Here is a 25,198-nt window from a genome sequence, read left to right on the forward strand (position 1 = left end):
CAACCTGCATCTGCGCGTGCGTGGGTCACGATTCGTCGCGTCTGCACATGCACGTGACGTCATTCTGAGCGTCTGCGCATGCGCGAGCGGCGAAACCCGGAAGTAACCTGTTCCGTTACTTCCGGGTCACCGCAGGACGCAACCTGAAAAGATTTAACCTGAAGCGTCTTTAACCCAATGTATGACTGTATTTATTCTCCCTGATTTGAACTATAAAATGGTGATTTTCTTGAGTCAAAATGAAAGTATCCCTAAACATTTCTTTAGGAAAAAAAAGCACTGATTAAGTCCTATTGAATTCATTGAGGCATTCTCCCAGTTCAGTCAGTTTAGGATTGCAACCCTATTGGTTTAAGAAAATCAGGGCTGTTTTCAAAAGCCATTGTTCCATTCCAGCTAAAGTTATTGACGACCAAACTGAGTTGGTAATGGCTAAAGTCCCATGCAGATGTTACAACTACGTACAGTGAATGTGCTTAGGGCCCTCACCCATAACATCTGTGTGCTCAGCTGAACATTTGCATGAGACCCATATACCTGTATTCCTGCTTGCAAGATAAGAACCCAATGTTCGTACAGTTGTACACATGTAAAATCCACTGAGACATTCAGCTGAACATACAGGTGGAATCTACACACATATAAAAAACATTCTGAAAATGCCTTTTTTAAAAAAGTGTTTTAAAAAATACATTGAATTTTCCATAAGGCTCATCGCCATCTTAGTGTCACATTGTATATTGCACTTAAAACACACTTAACATGTTTTCTTTGCAAATGTATACCTGAGTCCACAGAGATCTCCCCCTGCCATTCCTCTTGCACTTCCACTGTGCATTAGGAATGGGGAATCTGTGGTCCTCCACATGTTGTTGGCCTCCAACTCTGATCAGCCCTAACCAGCATGGCCAATAGTCAGGGATGTGGGGACTGGAGTACACCAGCATCTTTTGGAAACCACAGAGCCTAGGACTTGCCGATCAGAAGGTCGGCGGTTCGAATCCCCGTGATGGGGTGAGCTCCCGTTGCTCGGTCCCTGCTCCTGCCAACCTAACTGTTCGAAAGCACATCAAAGTGCAAGTAGATAAATAGGTACCGCTCCAGCGGGAAGGTAAACAGCATTTCCGTGTGCTGCTCTAGTTCGCCAGAAGCGGCTTAGTCATGCTGGCCACATGACCCGGAAGATGAGTGCCGCAACCCCAGAGTCAGTCACGACTGGACCTAATGGTCAGGGGTCCCTTTACCTTTACCTATCTAGACAGGAGTGCCTGACGTGCTCTGGTTCATAGGGTCACGAAGAGTCGGACACGACTAAACTACTAAACAACAACAATCTGCATAGCCCCTAACTTTAGCCAGGTGCAGGTTCATGAATGTCCTTTTACTCAGCTTTATTCTTCCACAACTGCACTGAGAAAAGCTACTGCATTTTTCTGTAAGTGTGAGCACATCAGTCTTACACAGCAGAGTCCTTTCCACTGCATGTTATGTGACGCTTTTAATGGAAGATTACAGGGACCGAAGCTGGGATTTCCTGCATGAAAAACTTGTGTCCTACCAACAAGCAATGCTCCCCCCGCACCTTACATTAAATAGGTCTATGTCTTAGCAGTGTTTATGTTCTTACATGTTTTGATGTGTTGCTTCTGAAATTACCAAGAGACATTTCCTACTTTGTTTTTTGACATATTGTTTTCCTAATTCAAATTGCAGATCTGGGACTTCAACGGACATTGTCACCATAAGCTCAATGCCGGAAGAGACCGAGCAGTTGAAATCTCCCAGATCATGGTGCTAAGCTGGACTATATTAGTTCTGGGCTGGGACAGGTACTGTGTAAATATCAAGCCGCAATGTTGGAGAATGTGCAAATTGGAAAAGTGTACTTTTTTTTGCTTCCATTTCTGGAGATAACATCAACTAATGCTTATCTCTCCAGGCTGTCACACCAATTCAAGGGCTGTTTGATAACTGAATCCAAGAACAGATTTAGCAGTGTCTGTGTGTCATCTGAGAAAGGATGTGATATTCAAAAGTGCAGCGTAGCAGGAAAGGATCTCATCTGTCTTGATCAGGGACACCATTTTAGATTTCCTTGAGGGGGAGTGGAGAAGTGAGTCTTTCCAAAAGGTTCTATGGGAAATGTCCTTGGATGTAGTCAAGACTAAATTGCACAACAACAATGCATTTTAGAAAGGTTTTTTTTTAACCTGTCACTAAAGCAACCTTTCCACCCTGGTGCCCTCCATATGTTTTGGATTCCAACTCCCATCAGTCCCAATTGGCATAGCCAGGATGATGGGAGTTGTGGTCTGAAATCTGAAGGGCACCAGGTTGGGGCAGCCTGAATTATAGCAAAGTGTATAATCTAACCTTTTTTATTTAAACACAGGGATATGGTCCTCCTGCTAATGCATGCCTAGTGTGATATTTCGTGAGCAAGAAAGACCACAACAGTGATAAAGAACCTGGTTTGCATGAAGAAGGTCTCAGGCTCAGTCCTTGGCATCCTGTCCTCAGGATCCTGGCAAATCCTGTTTCCAGTTAAGGGTCATGGGAAACACTATTTCCCAAGACCCCCATGTCCCTCTAACCATTCCACAGGCCCAACAACCTGGTTTGCATGCAGAAGGTCTCAGGTTCAGTCCTTGGCATCCTTTATAAGGACCCTTGCAAATACTGTTTCCAGTTAAGGGTCATGGGAAACACTATTTCCCAAGACCTCCTGTCCGTCTACCCATTCCACAGACCCAACAACCCTAGATCCCCAATGCTGGCTATTAAAAAAAAAGTGATGGAAGGGCAAACAAATGTCACATCTACTGTAGCCATTGTGGTGGAAGAGCATTACAGTCCTTTCGTCTCTACCACACAGGTGGATTGTTAACCTGTTTTTCTCTTCTAAAAGTGACGCAACACAGAGAAGCTTAATTCCCTTCAGGTAGCCCAGTTCTCCGAAGGCCTGATGAGTGCATGAACTGGTGTTCTGCGTTGGGTGGGGCGGCAACCAATTTCATGACACTCAAACATGTCCTAGTTGAGTCCTTGTGGGATTACTCGCAAGTGTAATATTCTAGCACTGCTTTATTTGGTGAGTTCTTTAAAAAGTTTTGTTTTGTTTTGTTTTCTGCTGGAGGTAGAGAAAGCCATTAAAACTGTTTAAAGATCCTGGCAGGGAGGGGATGAGCTATATATTTCCTCCACCAAGATGTTCTGCAAAAAAATAATGGCAGGACTTAATTAGAAACCCTTCTGTCCATAAATTTGAAAACTTAGACAACACTCAAAGGCTGCTTCCTCTATAGAGACAGAGGCTCATTGCTGTTGTTCACTATAAAATTATGTGGAGGGTCTGGAAATTAGGGTGAGATGAATTGCTTTTTGTGCATATTTCTTTTCCTTTGAAATTATTTTTCTACAGGTCCAGAATCTTCCTCCCTTCCCCCAGTCTTGCTCTCCCCCACCTACAAATTCTCACTTGCTATAGTGGAAAATAGCTTAGATGAAGATTGCCAGAGAATTCCGACATAAGCAGAAGCAGGAATGGAAATTGCTAATTTTTTTTTTAGCCGTTCCATGTCCAAAATGGAAATCAGTACAGCAGATATTAGTATTTGCTGTTGCTGCCTTTAGTTCCAGGACAATATGTAATTGATTGCCTCTCTGCCATTTGCGTTCTGCTTCCTTTACAAGGAAATTAATGAGGTGGAATAAGATGATGGTGATAGAACTTACATAATAAATTATGTACATTATGCAATTTCACTACAGTGGGCAGAGAGATAAATAACATAGTGTTTGGCAGAAGTTGAACTGCAGTAGAACAGAAACAGTGCTCCATGCAATTAACACAGTGCTGAGCAGGAAATGATTCCTTCTTACATCCCTAGCTTTGGACCCAGAGACCAAAATTCTCCTTTCCCATCACCTCTTTCCCACTGCAGCATATTTTGTCCCCCACTAAAAAGCCGGTTCTGATGGCCAGGCACCCTTCAGCAAATTTTGAGCTGTAGCTATGAATGAATCTGTCAATTTTGATTTCTCTCATTTTCTCATTTTTCCAATCTTAGGTTCATTCTTCCATGTTCCTTCATCAGTTCACTTTTTTAAATTGAATAAGTCCTCATGAAAATCTGTCAGCATCTGAGAGCTCATTTATTCTCATACATACATTTTTGCCTAATAAAACACTTTTTTTGTATGTTATTTTCATTAATATATGCCTTTTTATACATACTTCCCCCCATTGTGCACATATTTCTGGACATTGCTTCTCTGGAAAACTGCACTTCAAAATTTGGAGAAGTGCAAATTTCTCAGGATGGCTGCATTTCAGTTCATTTCTTGTTTGGGGAAGTTTGAATATGCAAACTGAACCAAATTCCCCTCCCTAATGGGATATTGTGGAGAAGAAGCTGCAGAAGGTAGAGCGTGGAAACCAGAGTCTCTCTATTCCTCTGTCCCCCACACATACACACAAAATATTCCATTTGTGGAAGAGGTTCTTTGTAGCCAAGTCAGTGCTATTTACAGAACCAACATTATGAGACAACAGAGCTTAAAAAGCCAAGGTTGCCTCCATTTATTTTACAAAGTCTGTGTAGCTGCTAGTTACCCAAAGAGAAAGGTTATCACTGAGGTCTATACCTTACCTTAGTCACATGATAATTGATTGTGTTTATCGTTTGATAAAGTGGATGCATGGAATGGCTCTCATCAGTTATTATGGGTTATTGGGCTGGCCAGTTACCAAACAGATGCCACACTGATAGGTGATGACTATCAAGTGTGTTCTATCACCTGTGCATAAATTGAAGATCATCCTTCCATTGCTTTTCTCCGCCGAAGGGTACTGCATTCATCTGATAAAGCAGCTCTCTTCATAGCAATTAGCCACTTACTCCATACCATCAAATGATTACACGATGGTTGCACTTGTTGAACATGACATTGGGAATCGGCTCAAAACAGGGACAAAGTAAAACACTGTTCAAAGATTTAAATGTACTTTGAAACTGTGTAAGTGGTGGGCCGACCCTATCATTGGGAAAAGTGTGGCAGCCACCTCAGGTGGCAGAAGCCAGGAGCAGGGGAGCAGCAACAACAAAGGGAGTGCTGTGTGTGCCACATGGTCTGCCCGGCACATCCTCAGCCAATCTCTTGCCCTCAGGTGTGGTGGAGGACATGACAACATTAAAGAAATATTTTTCTGGTCAGCATCTGTTATGTGTATTGGGGGAGGCACCATCTTGTCACCTTAGGCAGCAAAATGTCTTGGGCTGGCCCTGGTAGCTGGTATCTTGTAGCCATGAACTTTCATTAGGCAAAATTCTGCTTCATCCAATATAGGAAGCGGACTGAGAGGGTGGCTAGTGCAGCAAATAGGGATGTCAGAGAATTCTGGCAGAAAGAGGAGCAGAAATTGCCTCATTACTCACCCATTTCCAGAGCAAAAATCAGTTCAGCGAATGGGATTCACGTTCATTGTTGCTGTTGCTTTCATTCTCCAAATGGTTTGTAATTGACCCTAATTTGAGTGGGGGCAAATGCTTTCAGCCTCTAATTGGTGTGTAACCCCCCCCCCCAATTTGCATTATGCTTCTTTGCATTTACATGCAAAAAGAAAGTTAAATCCTTGTGATTTACAAAATTAATTATGTAAGTGGTATAATACTGTCAAAGTGGAGATTGAGGTGAATAATGTAGTTTTGGGCAGAAGGCGAACTGCAACAGAGGTGAAACAGTGTTGCATGTGATGAATGCAGGGTGGAATGGAAAACGATGCCTTCTTATACCCCTTGCAGTAACTACATTGATTGGAAATTTATTTTGTTCTGTCACAGGAGTGGGCTGGCCAGTAATCACATATAGTGGTACCTCGGGTTAAGTACTTAATTCGTTCCGGAGCTCCGTTCTTAACCTGAAACTGTTCTTAACCTGAAGCACCACTTTAGCTAATGCGGCCTCCTGCTGTCGCCGCGTCGCCGGAGCACGATTTCTGTTCTCATCCTGAAGCAAAGTTCTTAACCTGAAGCACTATTTCTGGGTTAGCGGAGTCTGTAACCTGAAGCATATGTAATCTGAAGCGTATGTAGCCCGAGGTACCAAAGTTCAAAGATGTAGTTAACTATTAGCAAAAATACAATCTCCACAGTCTTGGTTGAAGGTCAGGCCTAATGAGCAGAGCAGCTCATTTCCCAGTGACTTTCCTCCATGAAAATCATTTGCCAAGACTGAAAGTCTCCACTCCTCACATCCATTTAAGTCCCCTCATCTCCAAGCTTTCCCCAAAACAATTGGAGACAGTGACTACGTGCAGCCGACCTCTCCTTCACCCTTTTCATGCCTCTTCTGGTTCTGAGAGACAAAGAGGGAGGGGAGCTTGTGGCAGCAGGAAGGGGAGACACCTGTGAGTCTTCACCAGCCTGACTCATCTCTGCCTCTTGGCCTTCTTCCACCCACTCTCCTGCTTCAGCTTCTACTTCTGATTCTTGACTTCTGTCTGCCATAGACTCTCCCTGCTCTTCTTGTTACCTCCTCAGCTTCTGACACGTCCTCTTCCCAATCCTTTCCCTCTTCTCCCTGAAACCATTCATCATTGTCCCACCACCACTTCCTGGGTTCTGAGCCTTCTTCCATTGGTGGTTCTCCAGCTGGTTCCTCCCACCATCCCTCTGCATCCAACCAGTTCATGACACTAACTCTCCCCGCCCCCCCATGCTCTGCTGGCAAGTCCTCCTGCCAGAGGTCCCACTCCTTTAAATAGATCCAGTGCTTTTTTTCTGGGGGGACACAGGGGTACGCATACCCCTAAACATTTTGTGAATCTAACAGGAGAAGAAACTAAAAATTTTAAATTTTTAGTTTCTTCTCTAGCACGGTGAATCGTCAGTTCTGTTGAATAGCATGGTGAATTGCCAGTTCCATTGCTACCCCTAATGGCAGCCTCATTTCCTGTCCTTGTGTTTCCTGAGTCTCAGACGGAAGCGAGCGTTTAATGTGTGAAGTAGGAGTTGGAATCTAGCATGGTGATTGGTCAGTTTCGTTGTTACCACCTCCAGTGGCGGCATCATTTCCTTTCCCGGTGATTTTCTTGAGTCAAAATGAGAGTACCCCTAAACATTTTTTAAGGAAAAGAAAAAGCACTGAACAGATATCTCAGGGGGTGGGTTTGCAATTGAAGAGTTGAGCAGTGTATCTCAAGGCTATGGAGTCAATCTGGGGGCTTCTAGTTGCTGACCACAAGTATAGAGGAACAGAGGCGCAAAGACTCCAAACAGCAAAAGTAAGAAGGAAAGATAATGAGGATGCAAAGAACACATCTTGGTTAGTGCTAAAAATAAAGACACTACATAATCTAAATCATCAGTTCATGAATATTAAACCTGAAGGAAGTGCACAAACAAGTGGGAAGCGGTCTTTTTATAGGGGAGAGACTGGTGGGTGATGTGCAGAGTTACTGCTGCCATTGCTCATTAGTCTCTATCTGATTCTAGACATGACACATTTGTGTGCACTTTCTGTTTTCCTGAATGTCCCATCCAACGTCTTTCGCCTAATTGGAAGATGCACAAGTTGTCCGTCCATCATGAACTTGAACATCTTTTAAGGGATGAGAGGGGAGAACGAAAGCGGGCAAATGAGCTGCGAAACACAGTGGGACAGGAAGTGTGAGGCACTTACGGTTATGCTATTAAAAATTCATAATAAGTAAACAAGGTGCCTAGAGGTTTGCAGTCTTTAAAATCTCCTGTAGTATAGTGTGTGTGCGCGCGATGATATCAAAATCTGGGTTTTCTTCCCTCGAGCCTGTTCTGTCTGATACTGCTCAGCTGTGGACCCTGGCTTCTCCTCATTTCTTCTGAGCAAATTCTATTGGCACGGGAAATAAAAAATCAATGTAAATATGCTTAAAGAGAATGGAAAATGGGGGCAGCGCTGGTTGCTCTACAAAGCCTGCTTTAGTCAGGATAAGTGTTGTGGTTTTATAAACTATAGATTAGGCAGGATTAAGGGGATTCAGCCTCTGCTTGCTGATCTCTACTCTCTCAGCAGAGTGACCAAAAAAAATCCTTATTTCAAGGTACTCTTCTTTTTCTGCAAGCCCTTAGTTCCAGGGGGAAAATACATCCTGAATCTGACTCTGAGGTAACCAAGGCAGGAGAGTGTGAATGCCTTATCCATATTCTATTGCATTCAGACACAGCAAATTAACTCTGTACTGTCTCTTAGAGACAAATCAGCCCCCTGCCCCCCAGTCCTATGTCTCTCTCTTCCCTTGGGCTAGGATGGGGATTGAGAACTTCAACTTTGTTTGAAATAGGGAAGTCTTCAACAGGCACCCAGAAAGACAACAGGGATGTAGGATATGCAAAAGGTAGAAATTTCAACAAGGAGGGGCCGCTGCACTAAAATCCTGATTCTGACACCATACAGGATACTTTCTAATTACCGTAGGCGGTATCTGCAGAATACCCTCACCTGCAGAGGGTATCCTCTTAGAGGGACGCGGGTGGCCCTGTGGTCTAAACCACTGAGCCTCTTGGACTTGCTGATTGGAAGGTTGGTGGTTCGAATCCCTGTGACGGAGTGCAGCGTCGGAGCATAATGCCTGCGCTGCCCAGAGCGGGCGTGCTCCCGAGGGGGGAGGGACACAGAGGGTGCCCTCCCATGTGCCACAGTTCAGGGCAGGAGAGGGGCGGGGAAGCTGCTGCTCTCCGCAGCCGGGTCAGACATTACCCGGCAATGGAGCTGCTGTGGCTGGGTGTGCCTCACCATGGCTGAGGAGGGCTGCTCTCTGCCGCCGGGTCAGAAGAGCTGCTGCCACCGGGCGCGAGGTGTGCGGCCCACTCGCCTGCCATTTTGTCACCCCCCTCAGTCATGACACCTGGGGAGCACCGCACCCACCGCACTCCCTTCCTACACCTCTGATGGAGTGAGCTCCCGTTGCTCTGTCCCAGCTCCTGCCAACCCAGCAGTTCGAAAGCACACCAGTGCAAGTAGATAAAAAGGTACTGCTGTGGTGGGGAGGTAAACGGCATTTCCATGTGCTCTGGTTTCCACCATGGTGTCCCGTTGCTTCAGAAGTGGTTTCGTCATGCTGGCCACATGACCCGGAAGCTGTACGCCGGCTCCCTCGGCCAGTAAAGCAAGATGAGCGCTGCAACCCCAGAGTTGGTCACGACTGGACCTAATGGTCAGGGGTCCCTTTACCTTTTAAGAACCAATAAACTGTGGCAATTGGGTCACCTGTGGAGAGTTGTGGAATCACTTGGGGTGGGGCAGGGAAATAGCTTCAAAACCTTTCAGATTTTGCACTTTCACAGAACATTTTCCAGTTCTCGCTGGGTATATTGGATTTGCCCCCCAGAGTATTGTGCCAGTCAGGCTTCTATGAGGTCTGTCTCCCTTTTTCTCCCTGAAGGAATAATTCATAAGGGATTGCCTCAGGGCAGAGGTGTTCTCTGTTTGCGCAGACTTGAAAAGCAGAACCACCTCAGACTGGCTACATGCAGTTTAGAAGCAGAGCGCCCCGTAACATTGATCTAAAAATATATTCCCTAACCCTCTTTTGACTTTGAAGTCAAGCACATTTAAATAGGTATTTTTGGAAATAAAAAAAGACACAGGAATACGCAAGACTGCTGGTGATGGGCGAATGGACCACTGAATGTGTGGGAAGGGGAAATTGCTCCCACTGTCTCTGCATTCTGGTGTGAATTAAATAGTCTTGCTAGGTCCCAAGTTTTGGGGTTCAATTTGAAGGCGTCAGGGTGGCAAGTTTAAATCTCAGCACCCGTCAGTCTCAAATTACTCATTTTTGACACCTGGATATAGGGTTTTTTGCAACAGGATGATTTTTTAAACACTACTTATCCTGAAATAGAAAACATTGCCATGAGAGGCTCCCTCCACCTCTTCAATATTTTCACAAGTTTTCCATCTTTCCAGGAATGGAAAGTTGGGAAGAATTACTTCCAAATGAAGAACGGCTTTACAAAGAAATTTTTGATTTGGAGGCCCAGTTCCAGATTGGGAACCTGGTGTATATGGAGTTTGGGGAAACTTTTTGCCCTGTGCTGCAGTTAGCAACCATGGGGGCTTTGATCAGACTTGAGACTACAATGGGAGACAAATTTTTATTTTATTTACTTGTTCCATAAAATTCTTATACCACTTTATTGTAAACCCCCCAAAGCAGTTCTAATCTCTACACCAGCATCCTAATCCCCACAAACATAGGCTGTGTGGTACAGTGGTTGGAGTACGGTCAAACCTTGGTTGTTGAATGTTGTTGTCGGTTGTTCCGAAACGTTTGACAACACAAAACTGAAAGCAGAAGCCTCAATACAATAGGGAAACTCAAAACGGAAGCTGCATAGCATGTTCGCCTTCTGAAAATCGTTTGAAAACCAGAGCAGTTACTTCTGGGTTATCGGCGTTTGGGAGCCAAAACGTTTGAAAACGGAGCCGTTCAAGAACTGAGGTTTGACTGTATTGGACTAGCACTTGGGAGACCAGCGTTCAAATTCCCAGTCAGCCATGAAGCTCACAGGGTTTGCGCAACTTGGAGAAAAAGGAACTCCTTTCTCACTGAGCTCCATGGAGGAAAAGGTGGGAGATAAATGCAGTAGATAAATAAAAATAAATATATTAGAATACATTCACACTAAAATGCAGAAGACTTTTCATGAGACTATTTTTTAAAAAAGCAAATTGATGTGGAAATATGGAGAATTTAATTTTAGATTGGAAAAATGAGAAATGGAGAGAAACCAAATTTGACAGATTCACCCATCCCTATTATTGTCCTCTGTGTCGTGTTCATGGTTGTTAAAAAACCCCAAACCTGTGTACTTCTTGGGTTTCTTAAGAACTCCACACTTCTTCTTCTCTCTTTTTTATTCTGCCCATCCCCTCCAATGCAGATTTTAATTAGGAAAAAAAAGGTGGGGGAGAAATCAACACTGCGGCTCGTCACAACACTGCCGTGAGAAGACTGGCGCAATAATTATCCCCCTTGTCTATTAGTACGGTCGGAAACAATACGCATTGCACTGGAGACAGCTTTGCCATTATGTTTTGGCAGCGAGGAAGTATGATTGAACTATAATAGACGAAGGATGAGAAAATCCCAGAATGACACTTACAATGCAGTTTCTATAACAATGCCTGATACAGAAAGGGGGAGAAATAGAAACAAATGATTAAAATATTCCATTTCATGTTGCGAAGATATGTATCAATGTGCTATATTTTCTTTGCTTGAGGGTTAGTCACCCCCTCCCTTTTTTTGATTACTGGCTCTCTTTCCAAAGTTTGGGGGATTTCACACAAATTGCTTTATTAGAATAAGGAGAGATGAGAATGGAGGATGAGATAGGAACAGAGACCAGGAGGTTGGAGGGGGATGGATATCCTAAATTAGATGTGCTCTGCTGTGTCGTGATGACACTGCAGAGAAAAACAGACGCTGGTATTTGGAGTGGGCTTTGACATCTTGACTCAGACACTCAAGATGTCAAGTTTCCTTTGAAAAAGTCAACAGCACGACCCACTGTTTATCATCTCATTTACCTCCTCCGAGGGCAGGGTTCTTGGGCCTCCCCATTTGTCCAGGCGACAACCTTGTGAGGTTTGTTTGGCTAAGAAATGGCCCCAGGTCACCTTATTAGCTCGATGACCAAGTGAAGATTTGGACCCTGGACTCACTGGTCCTGATCCAGCAGTCTAAACACTATGGTGCACTAAATTCATACTCAGGGAGTGTGAGTAGCCTGCCTATGGCACTCTGGGAGATATGTGGGTCTGCAGGATGGCTCTGAGGCCCAGCAGGTGAATCTTCTCCAGCTTGAGAGCCAAATTCCCTTGTGGGACCAGAGACAAGAGTAGGCAGACCAATAGATGCAAATTTTACCCTTTGTACCTTTGTGCCGTAGGCTGGTTTCTACACACTCACATACATATGCCCCCCATCCATTGTTAGAATTCAAGGGTGCATTCCAGCCAAGCAAAAAATCTCAAGGAGGGTGCAAAGCAGGGCCAGAAGGGAGCATAGCTTGGGAAGAGGGTGTGTGTGTGTTTGTGTTTGTGTTTGTGTGTGTGGCATGAGGAGAGCCCCAGGTGACTGCATCTGGCACAAAGTTCTCTATCTCTGCTCTATAGGAGAGGTAGGTGGGTGCTATGAGGAATGCATTGTCAAAGCAGGCCTGGCCCATGGATGAGGCAAGGTGGCCTCGGCCCTGTATACCTGAAGGAGCGTCTCCACACCCATCATCCAGCCCGGACACTGAGGTCCAGCACCGAGGGCCTCCTGGCGGTTCCCTTGCTGTGAGAAGTGAGGTTACAGGGAACCAGGCAGAGGGCCTTCTTGGTAGTGGCGCCAGCCCTGTGGAACGCCCTCCCAGCAGATGTCAAGGCAATAAACAACTATTTTACTTTTAAAAGACAACTGAAGGCGGACCTGTTTAGGGAAGTTTTTAATGTCTAATCCCCCCTGGGCATTTGGCAGGTATGCGCCAGTGTGTGCATGTAGATTATTGCCTGTCTGTTAATATCTCAGAAACAAGAGTAGGGGATGAATGTTCAGGGCTGGGGACTTTTCATAATGCACTGAGCCTCCCCCGTAGCTAGTAGAGGCAGAATACATTATGCGCAATATGCAGATTTGCTTGGTTAAAATTGTTTTCACAAGTGACAGAATTTGACTCTACTGGGCATGGCATTTGCTTCACTATGGTTCCCCACCCCCGGCCATGCAACTGTGTGCAGATTTGACAACAGGCATGGGAGAAGGTGCAATGCAGTAAAGGAGGCTCTTGAGCAACGATGGGGAACTACTGTATTTTCTGCTCTATAAGACTCACTTTTTCCCTCCTAAAAAGTAAGGGGAAATGTGTGTGCATCTTATGGAGCGAATGCAGGCTGCGCAGCTATCACAGAAGCCAGAACAGCAAGAGGGGTTGCTGCTTTCACTGCGCAGCGATCCCTCTTGCTGTTCTGGCTTCTGAGATTCAGAATATTTTTTTTTCTAGTTTTCCTCCTCCAAAAACTAGGTGCGCCTTGTGGTCTGGTGCGTCTTATAGAGTGAAAAATACAGTATACCTCTCCAGCACCCATCATCCCTGACCATTGATCATGGGCCTAATGGGATTTGGATTCCAACAGCTGTTGCAAACCCAAAGGTTCCCCATCCCTGCTCTAGGTGACAGTTTCCTGCCCCTACAATTAGTTATGATTCTTGGGTGCTAAAGCAAAAGTGTCTTCCCTTTATAGGCTCCTTTGCCATGCAAATTGCAAAGCTCATACCAGCCCTGGGGAATAAATTAGTCTGCAGTTCTGGATATCTGTTAACTATGTGGACCTGTATATGCACAGGCTGTGCCTCCATCTCACTTTTGCTGATCAGTGGAAAACCCTGTTCAGATTCAGGCTTGGTTTCTTTGACACTACCCATTTCCAAACTTTTCTCTGTATATGCTTCAGGACTAGCACTTTTACCTTGGGAATAAATAAAACATTTCCGCTCCTCTGGAATCCGTCTTCTGCTGCAGGCACCTGAACCTGAGGAATAAACATAGAGCCTCAGCTTGGAAAATGAATTGTGACTTTGGAGTTCGCTCAGGCTGCTTTGTTTCCTCTTGTCTTTCTCGTTAGGACAATTACTGTCTTCCGCCTGAGCAGCTTGACTCAGTTTCTGGTTCAGCCTTCGGAATGGAAAGGAGGAGCTTGGCACCAGGACGACATCTTATGTGCGGCGTTTCTGCCCCCGCAGACTCTAGTTACAGGTAGTGGAACGTTTATTGCCCAATAGATCATCCTGAGATTAGCAGTTGGGTCCGCCGTCATCTATACGCATGGCTAGAGATGATTCTGCCCAGCCTGGCTTGGCTACTCAGCTCTTGGCAGAGCTGAATTACTTACAAGACACAGACAAATGACATCTTTTAAGAAGCAGACACAGAAAGTGTGTCATCAAGTGTGTCGTGATGGGATTGATCCTCCATCTCCTCCTCCTCTGCATGGGGTTGGGCAGGGAAAGCTCCTACCAAGTCAGTGGAATGAGATTCATAGAAGATGCCCAGGTGGGTCTGGATGTTGCCAGAGAAGATCAAGAGAGGCGTGGAACCCCTTTGTGCTCAGGCTGAAAAGCTTTCCTAACTTGGAATGAGCTTAGGTCAGGGGTTCCCAACCTGTGGCCCATGGAGGCCGTTTAACCGGCCCACGAGCTACCCTTGAACCGAGCTGCCCACTCTGTGAGTGCCTGTGCACTGTGCTAAGCTGGCACGGTGCGGGCACTCTCTTCTGTGGCTCCAGAAATTGCTTTTGCGCATGCCCAGACACCGGAAATCGCGCCCGCACATGTCCGCAGTGCCAGAAATCGCTTCTGTGCATGCCCAACCCCATGCAGAGGAGGAGGAGAAGGAGGATGACACACTTGATGACACACTTTCTTTGTCTGCTTCTTAAAAGATGTCATTTGTATGTGTCTTGTAAGTCTGAGCATGCGCAGAAGCAATTTCCGGCACTGCAGACAAGGATCTCTGCAGGATCTCTGCAGGAGTGATCCAGCCCATGCCCAGTAAGCCTTGCTGACCCTTGGCTTAGGTCTTGTCACATGGCTTATTGACATTCAATAAGTTTGGACTGGGTCTAGTTGAATATTCTTAAAGCCAATGGTGGTGGAGAGCGATCAAACTCTCCACCAATGGTTGGTTGATAAAGGAAAATGGGGCACTGCCCCACCAACCCCAGTGTGCATTCAGCACTGCCCCACCCTGCTTGCCAGGCTTACAACCAGTTGAGGGGGCAACCTTGGATGCAGTGTCCTAGTTTCCACCTTGTAGAACTCTGCAGCGGGGAGGAGGAAGGAAAAACTTGAATTAGCTGACCCCACCTGTCATTGGCTCTGAATCCAGCTACCGTTGGACACCTGGACTTCTGCCCTACCAATGTGGCCAGCTCATCTTTAGAATTTAAAGCTCCTAATCAGTCACTGGGGAGAATCAGACTACAAATGGTCCTAAGATGCTCTCTGTGATGGACGCCCCATTGGTTATTCTGTATCCTTTCTTGTCAACCTGCTGGCAGGATCAGGATGTATCCCAAGTATTTGATGATGTGTCTTGAAATTGAAAGCTGAGATAATGTCTCTCCTGGGAGTATGGCCCACGACCTCTTGCTTAAATGCTGAGTCAGCTGACCTGTTATATATTATAGATTCTCTTTGCAAATGAACCTGATGTTTGATCCAAAGTCAGTTGCTGTTCAGTACCTTTCGAACAGCTAAGCACAAAGAGCAGTATCCAGCAAAGCAGATCTACTAATGAAATGACTTTGACCATACCACATAACCTCCGTTCCCTGCATGCCTCTGTTCTAAATCTGTTCTGGTGGTTCCATTGTGCAAGCTGGAATTTTTGTGAATCTACTTCATTAGATACTGCCCAAAGCTTGGAATCCGAGACAACTGAACGTTTAAGGGAAATGGCATTGAAATGTTCACCTGATAAGGAAAGTTGAATGCTGGAAACAGAAATCAGATGGGACAATAAGATTGGGTGGTACAAGGTATAGGCTGTATGACTTAATTTAGCATCTGGACAATAGAATTTTATTTTATTTTCTTTGAAATCAGACCTTGCTGTTGTTCTAACAGCTCTGGCTTGTATTCCCCATAGGCCTGTGAAGCCACAAAAAGACATTGCATTTTCACAGCACATCCCCCACTTTAAAAAAAAGAACTCACGTTACAAAATTTCATATTTGATTATAGCCCACCTTGAAAGTGCATCGACTTTTCATTGTCTATTTCAGGGAGTTCTGATGGTGACATTGTTGTATGGAACAACAGCACAGAAACCTCCTGCTCTAAACTGCACTTGAATTCCAGGAGATCACTGAAATCCAGCTCAGGTCAGCGTGAAACCATCATATAACCCAAATTTTATGAGAGCAAAAAAAAAAAAAAAAAGCAAGAAAAAATAAGCTGCTGGGTCTCTGTAGAGATGGAGAGCACTAGGACCTAGGAGGAGTGTGATGATTCTGCCTTCCTTAATTTAGGGAAGGGAAATGACATTGACAAACAAAACTGCAGGAGGAACCTTTATTTGGAGTTTGGTTTATGCAAGGAGCACCCAAGAACATTAGACCAGAGGGTCATCAACCTTTTTGGGCCACTGGGCGTATTGGGTGTATTAGTGCCAGTCACAAAATGGCTGCCATAGGGTGTAGCATAACTCAAAATGGCTGCCATGGGCTGTGGCATAGCACAAAAGTGTTGCTAATGAAACAGCAGAAAAAGAGACAGGGTCGCAAAAATGGTGCAATACCCAGCACCAGCAGTCTCATCAATGGGGAGAAGGCACCTTATCAGCCGAGCTTCATTCACAGGGGGAACCTTTTTGCATCTCTCCTCTGTCCAGAACAGAAGGGGAAAGAGGGTGCCCCATCCTGGCATCTAATGACAGGTGGAGATCCAGTGACAAGTGGAGCAAGTTTAGTGTAGGAGAGTGTCTGATCCAATGCACTGAACAAGAAAATCCACAAGCCTCTTGAACATTGTTTGTTTTTGTGGAGATATTTATTGAGACATTTTTCAGGCACTGTAACAGGTACTGGTGGGTACATTGCCACCCGCATGGTCCACATTTTCAACTCCTCCACAAAGCAGGAAACTGCCCACCATGGCCCTAGCTCTGAATGTACTGAAGATGCCTGAGGCATCTTTCTAGACCAGTGTTTCCCAACCTTGGGTCTCCAGCTGTTTTTGGACTACAACTCCCATCATCCCTAGCTAGCAAGACCAGTGGTCAGGGATGATGGGAACTGTAGTCCAAAAACAGCTGGAGACCCAAGGTTGGGAAACACTGTTCTAGACCACCCACTGGAATCTGATTCCACAGAGGTGGACCAAGGCAGGTTAGACTGGAGCCATGCCTCTCCACAAACCTAGATAGTCACCCCAAGGGACATTCGCTTTATCCCGAGGGTGTGGGAGAAGCAGTGTGGAGAAGACAGATCCTAAGATTCCCTGGGATAACAAGCTGCACATGGAGCTGATAATCTGCACTATCAGTCCAAGAATAATTTGACAAGTATCTGCCCCTGGTGCCAGGAGTTGTGGCAAAATGTTCTTTATCATATGGGCTGATGTTACATACAATCAGTTCCTCGTGTGGTTGCAAAGCTGCTGCAAACAAGTTATCTACTTGGTAAATGATCGTTTGTTTTCACCCTCCTAGCACCCTAAGTCTCTCATTCTGTGGGATCAACCAGGCTAGAAAAACTTTGATCTATGAAATCACTAATAATGAGTTCCAGCTCTGGGATTGTTTATGCCTTCGCTGCGTCAGAGTGACAAAGTGTCGGCAGCGAGTTTGCTCTTCCTTGGGATGGGGTTTGCTAATTCCCCATCGCTCTCAAGGCTATTGCTTCTGTTTATTGTCCCGGATCTACGTCAGCGTTTCTTTATATCATTACCTCCAGCAGGGAACATTCCCTTAATTTTCGCCTTCTTTTGGTGAGGGGTGATAAATAATTGCAGGCCACCCTCCCGGAACAGAGCCTCGCAGAGCTTGCCTGCCCCCCCCTCCTTTGAGGCTGTTCATAACCTGAAAAAATTCATTTGGTTGAAAGTCTTCACACTCTAATGGTTATCATACATTAAGCGCTGTGCTAGCAGGCAATGCGTAATTGTTCCCTCCTCTACAAACCACAGCTTCCATTATGGAAGAAATACTGGTGGATAAAGTGGGGTGGGGGTGGGGGGCAGAAAGGGGCTCTGTAGCAGGGAGAGAAACTAATGTTACAGAGGGCTTTGACAAATCGTTTTTAAATGTTTCTTATTTAGGTTTCTTGACACTTCTCCCAAGACAAATTTTAAAAGGAAATATATATATATATAATCTTCTGAAATCCCGCTGTCTAGGTTGCCTATAAAACACTAGGCAGAATGATATGATAGGGCACTTTTGATCTATTGCTTCTATGTCAGCCACAGGAAAGGAGGTTTCACCCTTCCTCCCTTTTAAACACCCAAATGGGAGAATGCTTAATTTTCTCTGTATAAATAATCCCTAGATCTATCTAGATGTGCCAGGAACAAACCCTAATGGATATGAATGCAATTACTTTGTTGAAGGAAGATTTCCCGAACGCTTGAGAACCTAAAATGCAGCGTGGAGATTGTAATGAGCTAACAGGACCATCCGTCAGCCCAATTCAGTGGATCTGGCTATCATCAGGCCGTTGTATTCTAGACCAGCATCATCGTTGTTGTTGTTGTTTAGTCGTTTAGTCGTGTCCGACTCTTCATGACCCCATGGACCATAGCACGCCAGGCACTCCTGTCTTCCACTGCCTCCTGCAGTTTGGTCAGACTCATGTTTGTAGCTGCGAGAACACTGTCCAACCATCTCGTCCTCTGTCGTCCCCTTCTCCTTGTGCTCTCCATCTTTCCCAGCATCAGGGTCTTTTCCAGGGAGTCTTCTCTTCTCATGAGGTGGCCAAAGTATTGGAGCCTCAGCTTCACGATCTGTCCTTCCAGTGAGCACTCAGGGCTGATTTCTTTAAGAATGGATACGTTTGATCTTCTTGCAGTCCATGGGACTCTCAAGAGTCTCCTCCAGCACCATAATTCAAAAGCATCAATTCTTCGGCAATCAGCCTTCTTTATGGTCCAGCTCTCACTGCCATACATCACTACTGGGAAAACCATGGCTTTAACTATACGGACCTTTGTTGGTAAGGTGATGTCTCTGCTTTTTAAGATGCTGTCTAGGTTTGCCATCGCCTTTCTTCCAAGGAGCAGGCGTCTTTTAACCAGCATCATTACAACAACATGTTTTGGAGTCCTATGAGAACTCCAATGGTGCTGGCCCAAGATGTGGCCTCTATTATAAAATAGGGGTCAAACCAGTCCCTTTGGCAAGGTTTGCTGCTCAGCTAAGTGCTCAACATCTGCATCTTTGATGAGTGAGCTTTATTTTAAAAGAGTGAGCCCCATTGCTGTAGAAACAAATGGGTAGGCCTTTCCTCACCTGGCTAGTAGGTAGAAGAACCTACCAACCTAGCAGTTTGAAAGCATGTCAGTGCAAGCAGATAAATAGGTACCACTGTGGCAGGAAGCTAGATGGCGTTTCCATGCTCTCTGGTTTCCATCACGGTGTTCTGTTGGGCCAGAAGCGGTTTAGTCATGCTGGCCACATGACCCGGAAAGCTGCCTGTGGACAAACACCGGCTCCCTCTGCCTGAAGCAAGATGAGCGCCATATTGGTGTTTCACAACTTTAACCTGTTGCAGGATCTTAGCCAGACCCAGTTGAATATAGCAGAGCATACACAGACTTCCAGAAGCAATCAGTTGCAGGGAAGCAGGATGAAGCAGGAACAAGAGGCTGCTACTAGTAACTTGGTTACTTAGAGGTGTTTATTATTTACAGCAGGCTTACAAGTTACTACATACAAGATACAGACATGGATCTTAAACTCTCTCTCTTAACAAACTCCAAACGACTCTCAGAACACAACACTGACCAGCCAACTATCCAGCCAAGGAAGGTCATTAACCATCATGCCTATGTGGAGACCTCAATCAATAGCAGAGTTTTATCCAAGGTCCCATATCTCTAGGCAGAATAACTCCCCCTGCTCAGTCTTCTTGGCCTTTGGCCAACTCTTAATTGCCTCTGTGGGAAGTTGCACATAGGCAAAATCCCGACATGCCACACCCCATAGTCACCTTTGACTGGGCTTAACCATCCAGGGGTCCTTTACCTTTTACCTAGAAGAACAATAGACAGAGTTGTTTGTGAGAGCTAGAAGCTAAATGTTGGAAGATGGAGAAAGAAGCATATCTTGCTCTGTGCTGGTCTTTGGGGCTCCCTTGGAAACCTTGGGGGGGGCAAAATCTATGGGAGTGTTAATGTTGTGAGCGCCTGTGTCCCATTCTCAGGTGGTATATTTGTGTAAATAAAACCATATATCCTAAAGATACCATAGTCTTCATCGACCTTCATTCCAAGGAAGCTGTACCCTGGGAAGTGCAGTCGTCCCTGGAATCTCTCGCTGCTTGGAAATACGAGTAGAGCATAACAATATTATAGCCATTTCCTAAAATCTGCTTGTATGCCTGCACAATTTTGTAGTCATATATGAGGGAGCCTGTGGCATTTGCCTCCTAGGTGGGTCATAAGGAAAGGGTTAAATGAGTGTGATGTGATTGGCCAGTGGGAATGCAAGGGAGGAGTAAAAGTTAGAGTGGGGGTTTTGAAAGTTAGTTGAGTTTTGGGAATTGAAGAAGGAAGAGGGAGGAATAGGCAGTGGGTTGGTCGAGTTGTATTGTTAGAGAGGAATTGTCAGGTGGAGTCAGATAGATAGTTGGGGATAATTAGTGTGAAGTTGTTAGGAACTAAGATTAAGAAACTGTCAAGAAAAACTAACTGAAACCATAAGCTTGTTCCTGCATTTAAAAATAAACTTGATTATTTGTTTATGTTAACAACTGTCTGGACTCTGTGTGTCCCCGTGAGAAGCGGGGTGGTGGCAGCGAAGAAAGCAATTACAGTGGTGGCACAGGGTCAATTTGTAGTCATATATGAGGGAGCCTTTCTACCAAACTTCCCCAAATTTAAAAAGCAGCGAGAGGCTGTGGAAGTTTCCTATGTTGTCTAACAAAAGGCAGGCCTTATTTCCAAAACTTATCTTCTGATTTGCTATGCAGCGGCAGCAATTTTATAGTTTTGAACCCATAGGCCATAACAAAACTGAACAAGCATATAAACCGAGGATGGCGTGTAGGAATGAAATCATTTCAGAACTGAGCAAACATATCAAAATGCAAATGATTAAAATCAACAAATATCCTTGTAAAAAAGATGTTGCCTTCTATGCCAAAGAGGTATTTTAAAAACTTTCGGCAGTAAAGGTGAAAGAGTCTGCTTGCTCAGAAACCCACCTCTCCCCAATTGCAATGTGAGTGACAGTTCTCTCTAAAATAATAAAAATAAAAATTCTATTTGCAAGGAAGTGGGAATGCTAACTTCTTTAGGTATAATATAACATAGGGGTAATTAGGCAAGGGGGAGAATTTCGGTTCAGTTTGCATATTAATGAGTGTTTAAAATTTATCAGTCAGTCCTTCTTCCCAGGGAACTGGTTGGATGCTTCTTGAATTTCAGAGTGTAGCTTTCTAAGTATGTGTAAGAACGTTTACTCCTCCTGCCTACCCATGACCTCACCATTTTCCACCTTCTTCTGCTTTGTCCTTGGGTCTATTTCAGATACGAGGAGCCCTGCTGGATCAGGCCAAAGCTCCATATAAGCCCAGCATGCTGTTCTCATAGCAGGAAACCCAATAGCAGGATCTGAGCATGACAGCAACTCTCCTCACCTGCGATTCCTAGCAACTGGGATTTGGAGGAACAGTGCCTCCAAAAGGATTAGCTGCTCTTTGTAAAGCATCCCATGCAACAGGGATAATAATAATAATAATTTATTATTTATACCCCGCCCATCTGGCCAGGCTTCCCAAGCCACTCTGGGCAGCTCCCAACAGAAGCAAGAACGCAATGAAACATCAAACATTAAAAACTTCCCTAAACAGGGCTGCCTTCAGATCTCTTCTAAAAGTCAGATAGTTGTTCATTTCCTTGACATCTGATGGGAGGGCGTTCCACAGGCCAGTGCCACTGCCAAGAAGGCCCTCTGCCTGCTTCCCTGTAACCTTACTGTGAGGGAACCACCAGAAGGCCCTTGGAGCTGGACCCCAGTGTCCAGGCTGAACGATGGGGCTGGAGATGCTCCTTCAGGTATACTGGACCGAGGTCGTTTAGGGCTTTAAAAGTCAGCACCAACACTTTGAATTGTGCTTGGAAACGTACTGGGAGCCAATGTAGGTCTTTCAGGACTGGTGTTATATGGTCTCGGCTCGGCAGCCACTCCCAGTCACCAGTCTAGCTGATTTGCCAGTGTGATGTCCGTGACAGACTGTCCAAGTGTCCCTATTTTCCAGGGACCTTTGTGTATTTACAGAAGCCATCCTGGTTTCTGATTTGGTCCTGGAATGTCCCGCTTTTCCTTAGGATGTCCCTATTTTCACCAGAGAAATATTGGAGGGTATGGAGTTATGTAACCCCCGAGCCAAGGAGATAAGTAACTATACAACCTTCAGAAGATATCTGAAGGCCGCCCTGCATAGGGAAGTCTTTTAATGTATTCTTATGTTTTCATATATGTTGGAAGTTGCCCAGAGAGGCTGGGGCGACCCAAGCAGATGGACAGGGTGGAAATAATAAAATTATTATTATGGAATAGAACGTCCCTGTTTTCAGTGGAGAAATGTTGGAGGAATTGCCCTGGGTGGACCTGCAGAGTTTTTCCTTGGTGTGGAAAGAAGCATTCTATTGTGGCCAGTAGAAATGGTGTCAGGGTGAACTGGTTTGCGGTTTGTGTGTGGTTCCCATGACAGCTTCTCCTGGTTGCAAATGTTCCCTGTGGGCCCCAGAATGTTACTGACCCCCATGTACAAAATTGGCTCTACATAATAAATCAATCACACACATACAACATGAGAAATGTGCAGAATGGTATAGGTTTTATAGCTCAGGGATGGGCGGGAAAGTATATTGGGACCTATTGGTAGTTCTCTGGTGATTTGCAATAGATTGACCAGGGTTTTTGATTCCCAACAATAGCAAGTGTGGAATAGATGGACTTTTCCTGCTTAAATGGCGTTGCCCAAATGGGAATTAGAAAAAGAAACCTTAACCAGGAATGGATGGCATGGTATTGAAAATACGCTCAGAAGCATCCAATTCCAACAGTATTTCGTAGCTGGTAAATCCTGAGGTTCTAATGAAAATTGATCTGGCAAGCCTGAAATCTGCCTGCCTCTGTAGTTCTTCAGAAAGCCAGCTTACATTTTTTAATATAAAGAAATGCACGTTCCTAGTTGGCATGGCTGCATTTGTTTTGGGGGCTTTGGGTGAGAAAGTTGCCAAAAGGGAAATTACTGCTGGCACACAGGTGGGATCTCTCTCCCTGTCCCTCCCTGCCCTGGGGTTTCCCTTCCAGCAGCTCTCATGCCAAGCTCTGCAAACAGCTTTTTAAAAACCCAAAGGAGTTCTAAAAGCAGTTTTGAGACAGCTGCTGAGAGGGGAAGTCATAAAAAAATAAGCTGAAGTGCGTATGGAGAAAGCACCTGTGCTTGGGGAGGTGGCCACTCTTGGCATCTCGAGAGCATACATTTCTTTTTTTAGACCCTAATCAGGAGCTTCTCTCGCAGGCTCTCAGATGCAGCGGAATGTAACTTCTGCTGGCAGGCTGTCCTCCAGAAGACACACACTATCTGCAGCCGACTACGCCAACTCTGACGAGAACTGTCATTCCATTACTAGGCTCTTCTTCCTGGAGGCGAGGAACGTTTCAGTGTCAGGTAAGGGAAAGGCATTTCATTTTCTACGGTCATTTGGATGAGGGGTGAGAAAGGAAGCTGGACCACTTGACCGGCCCTGCTGAGAGAGCAGCCAGCAATTCCTCTTCCTCAAGTGTCACCTCGGAAGAGCAAAAGGTGTTCTATCGGACTGCAGAGCAAGGGAGAGGTGCGAAGTAGGACCACTCCATCGACTCTGCTGAGAAACAACTTCCCTTTGGCGCTTTCTTTCTCTGAACAGTTTTCATCCCAGCTTGTTTTCATAAGAATACCATATTTTTAAGAACATGCTTACATTTGATTCCCCACTCACCTTTTCCTTCTGTGCATTCTTTTTGATTGTAAATCTGAGAGCAGGGACTGGCTGGTGTTGTGTTTTTTAAAACCACTCAGTAAGCAGCTCTGAGAGCTTTTCAGCTGAAGAATGGTGTAAAAATGCTTTTAATAAAGAAAGTGTGGATGGATGCCAACTCAGCCTACAAAGCAATCCTAACTACAGGAAGCCAGCATAAATTAGACCAGTTCCAAACTTTGTTCAGGAGGAATATGACCAACATCACCCTTTTTTTCTGGCTAAGTTCTGCTGGGTTGCTTGGACACATGATGGAGCTGGAAGAGTTTTGGAATAGGTGAAAACCTCTCCTTGCCCTGACACCACAGCCTTTTGGGCAGACTTGTGCTGGTGTAAATTACACTGGCTTAAGTTTTGCTGACTGAGCCCTCGTTGAGGAAAGCCCAAGATCTGCCATATCCCAACTCTCTTGACCTAAGGGATCTCAGGTTTGGGTTGTGCTGTTAGTTGAATGTTTACAAGTGACAGCAGGATTACTCCCAGTATTGGCCAAAATAGTCACTGATGGTAGGAGGCTTTGACCCCTGGCCTCCCACCAACTCATTCGTCTTCCCCAGAATGTGGAAGTTTTCTTCATAAAGTAGATGATTCAAGTTTCTTAACCTTTCATGACTACCCTTTTCTGCAGCCTTTCCTCTGGATCTACAACGATGTCCTTTTCAAGATGGGAGCGACCAGATTCTGTAATGGGGTTCTGTCGCAGATTTATATAATGGCAGTATGAAAGTTGCTCTTTAATTTCCAGCCCCTTCCTTGCAATTCCTAACACCGAGATTGCCCTTTTCACTGCAGAAGCAAAGGCACACCTGCGTAAACGCATGTGAGACATGCCAGTTACGGAATACCAAATAACACTACCAGAGAAGAGCTTCTTCCTTCTTCTTTTGGGTTAGGAGCCATCTCTTATGAGCATTAGGAAAGGAAACCTTTTTTGCAGCCCAATACATACCTTCTCTTGTGGGAAATCTTCCAGACCCCTTCAGAAATGAAGACTGAACTTTCTGCTCACCAGCTTCTTAGCAGAGAGTTAAATCCTGCTGGGTACTCCTTTTCCAGCATGTTCACTTTAGGGAAGTCCTGGTGAAGCAGTCCTTACCTGCCTCTTCTTACCCCCCCGCCCTCCATCTTGCCACCTGACCACCCCACCTTTTGACTGTTACGGATATTAAATATCGTACAGTTTGAAGCAACTGGAAGCATAAGAACTGACTCCTTTGGAAATGAAGCATTGCCCAGACCCATGAAAATATCATTTAAACTCTTACCGGCAGAACTTTCTTCAAAACAGAATTAAAACATCAAAAATATCTATGCAATATCTTGCACTGTCTAGCACAGCATCTTACAAAATATGAAATAATCCAAACGGACCTAAAAGCAAAGGTGTCTCTCTCTCCGACCTGCTTTTCACATGTG

At 45.1% G+C, this 25,198-nt stretch overlaps 1 protein-coding gene across 2 annotated transcripts in view; it reads left to right on the top strand.

Annotated features, from left to right (window-relative positions):
- WDR49 (WD repeat domain 49) overlaps nucleotides 1-25,198 on the top strand; it is a 96,319-nt gene that overhangs the window by 48,288 nt on the left and 22,833 nt on the right. For both annotated transcript variants that reach the window (XR_014547957.1, XM_083613156.1), the window contains 4 exons: nucleotides 1,714-1,829; nucleotides 13,657-13,787; nucleotides 15,817-15,915; nucleotides 23,284-23,433. Coding sequence is in view for 1 of the 2 variants with exons in the window: in XM_083613156.1 (XP_083469282.1) it covers nucleotides 1,714-1,829; nucleotides 13,657-13,787; nucleotides 15,817-15,915; nucleotides 23,284-23,433 (496 nt within the window). In the remaining variant the exon portion in view is untranslated. The remainder of the gene's footprint in view (nucleotides 1-1,713; nucleotides 1,830-13,656; nucleotides 13,788-15,816; nucleotides 15,916-23,283; nucleotides 23,434-25,198) is intronic.

Source organism: Podarcis filfolensis (assembly GCF_964270895.1).
Source record: "Podarcis filfolensis genome assembly, chromosome: 5".
In the NCBI taxonomy this organism is placed as follows: Eukaryota; Metazoa; Chordata; class Lepidosauria; order Squamata; family Lacertidae; genus Podarcis; species Podarcis filfolensis.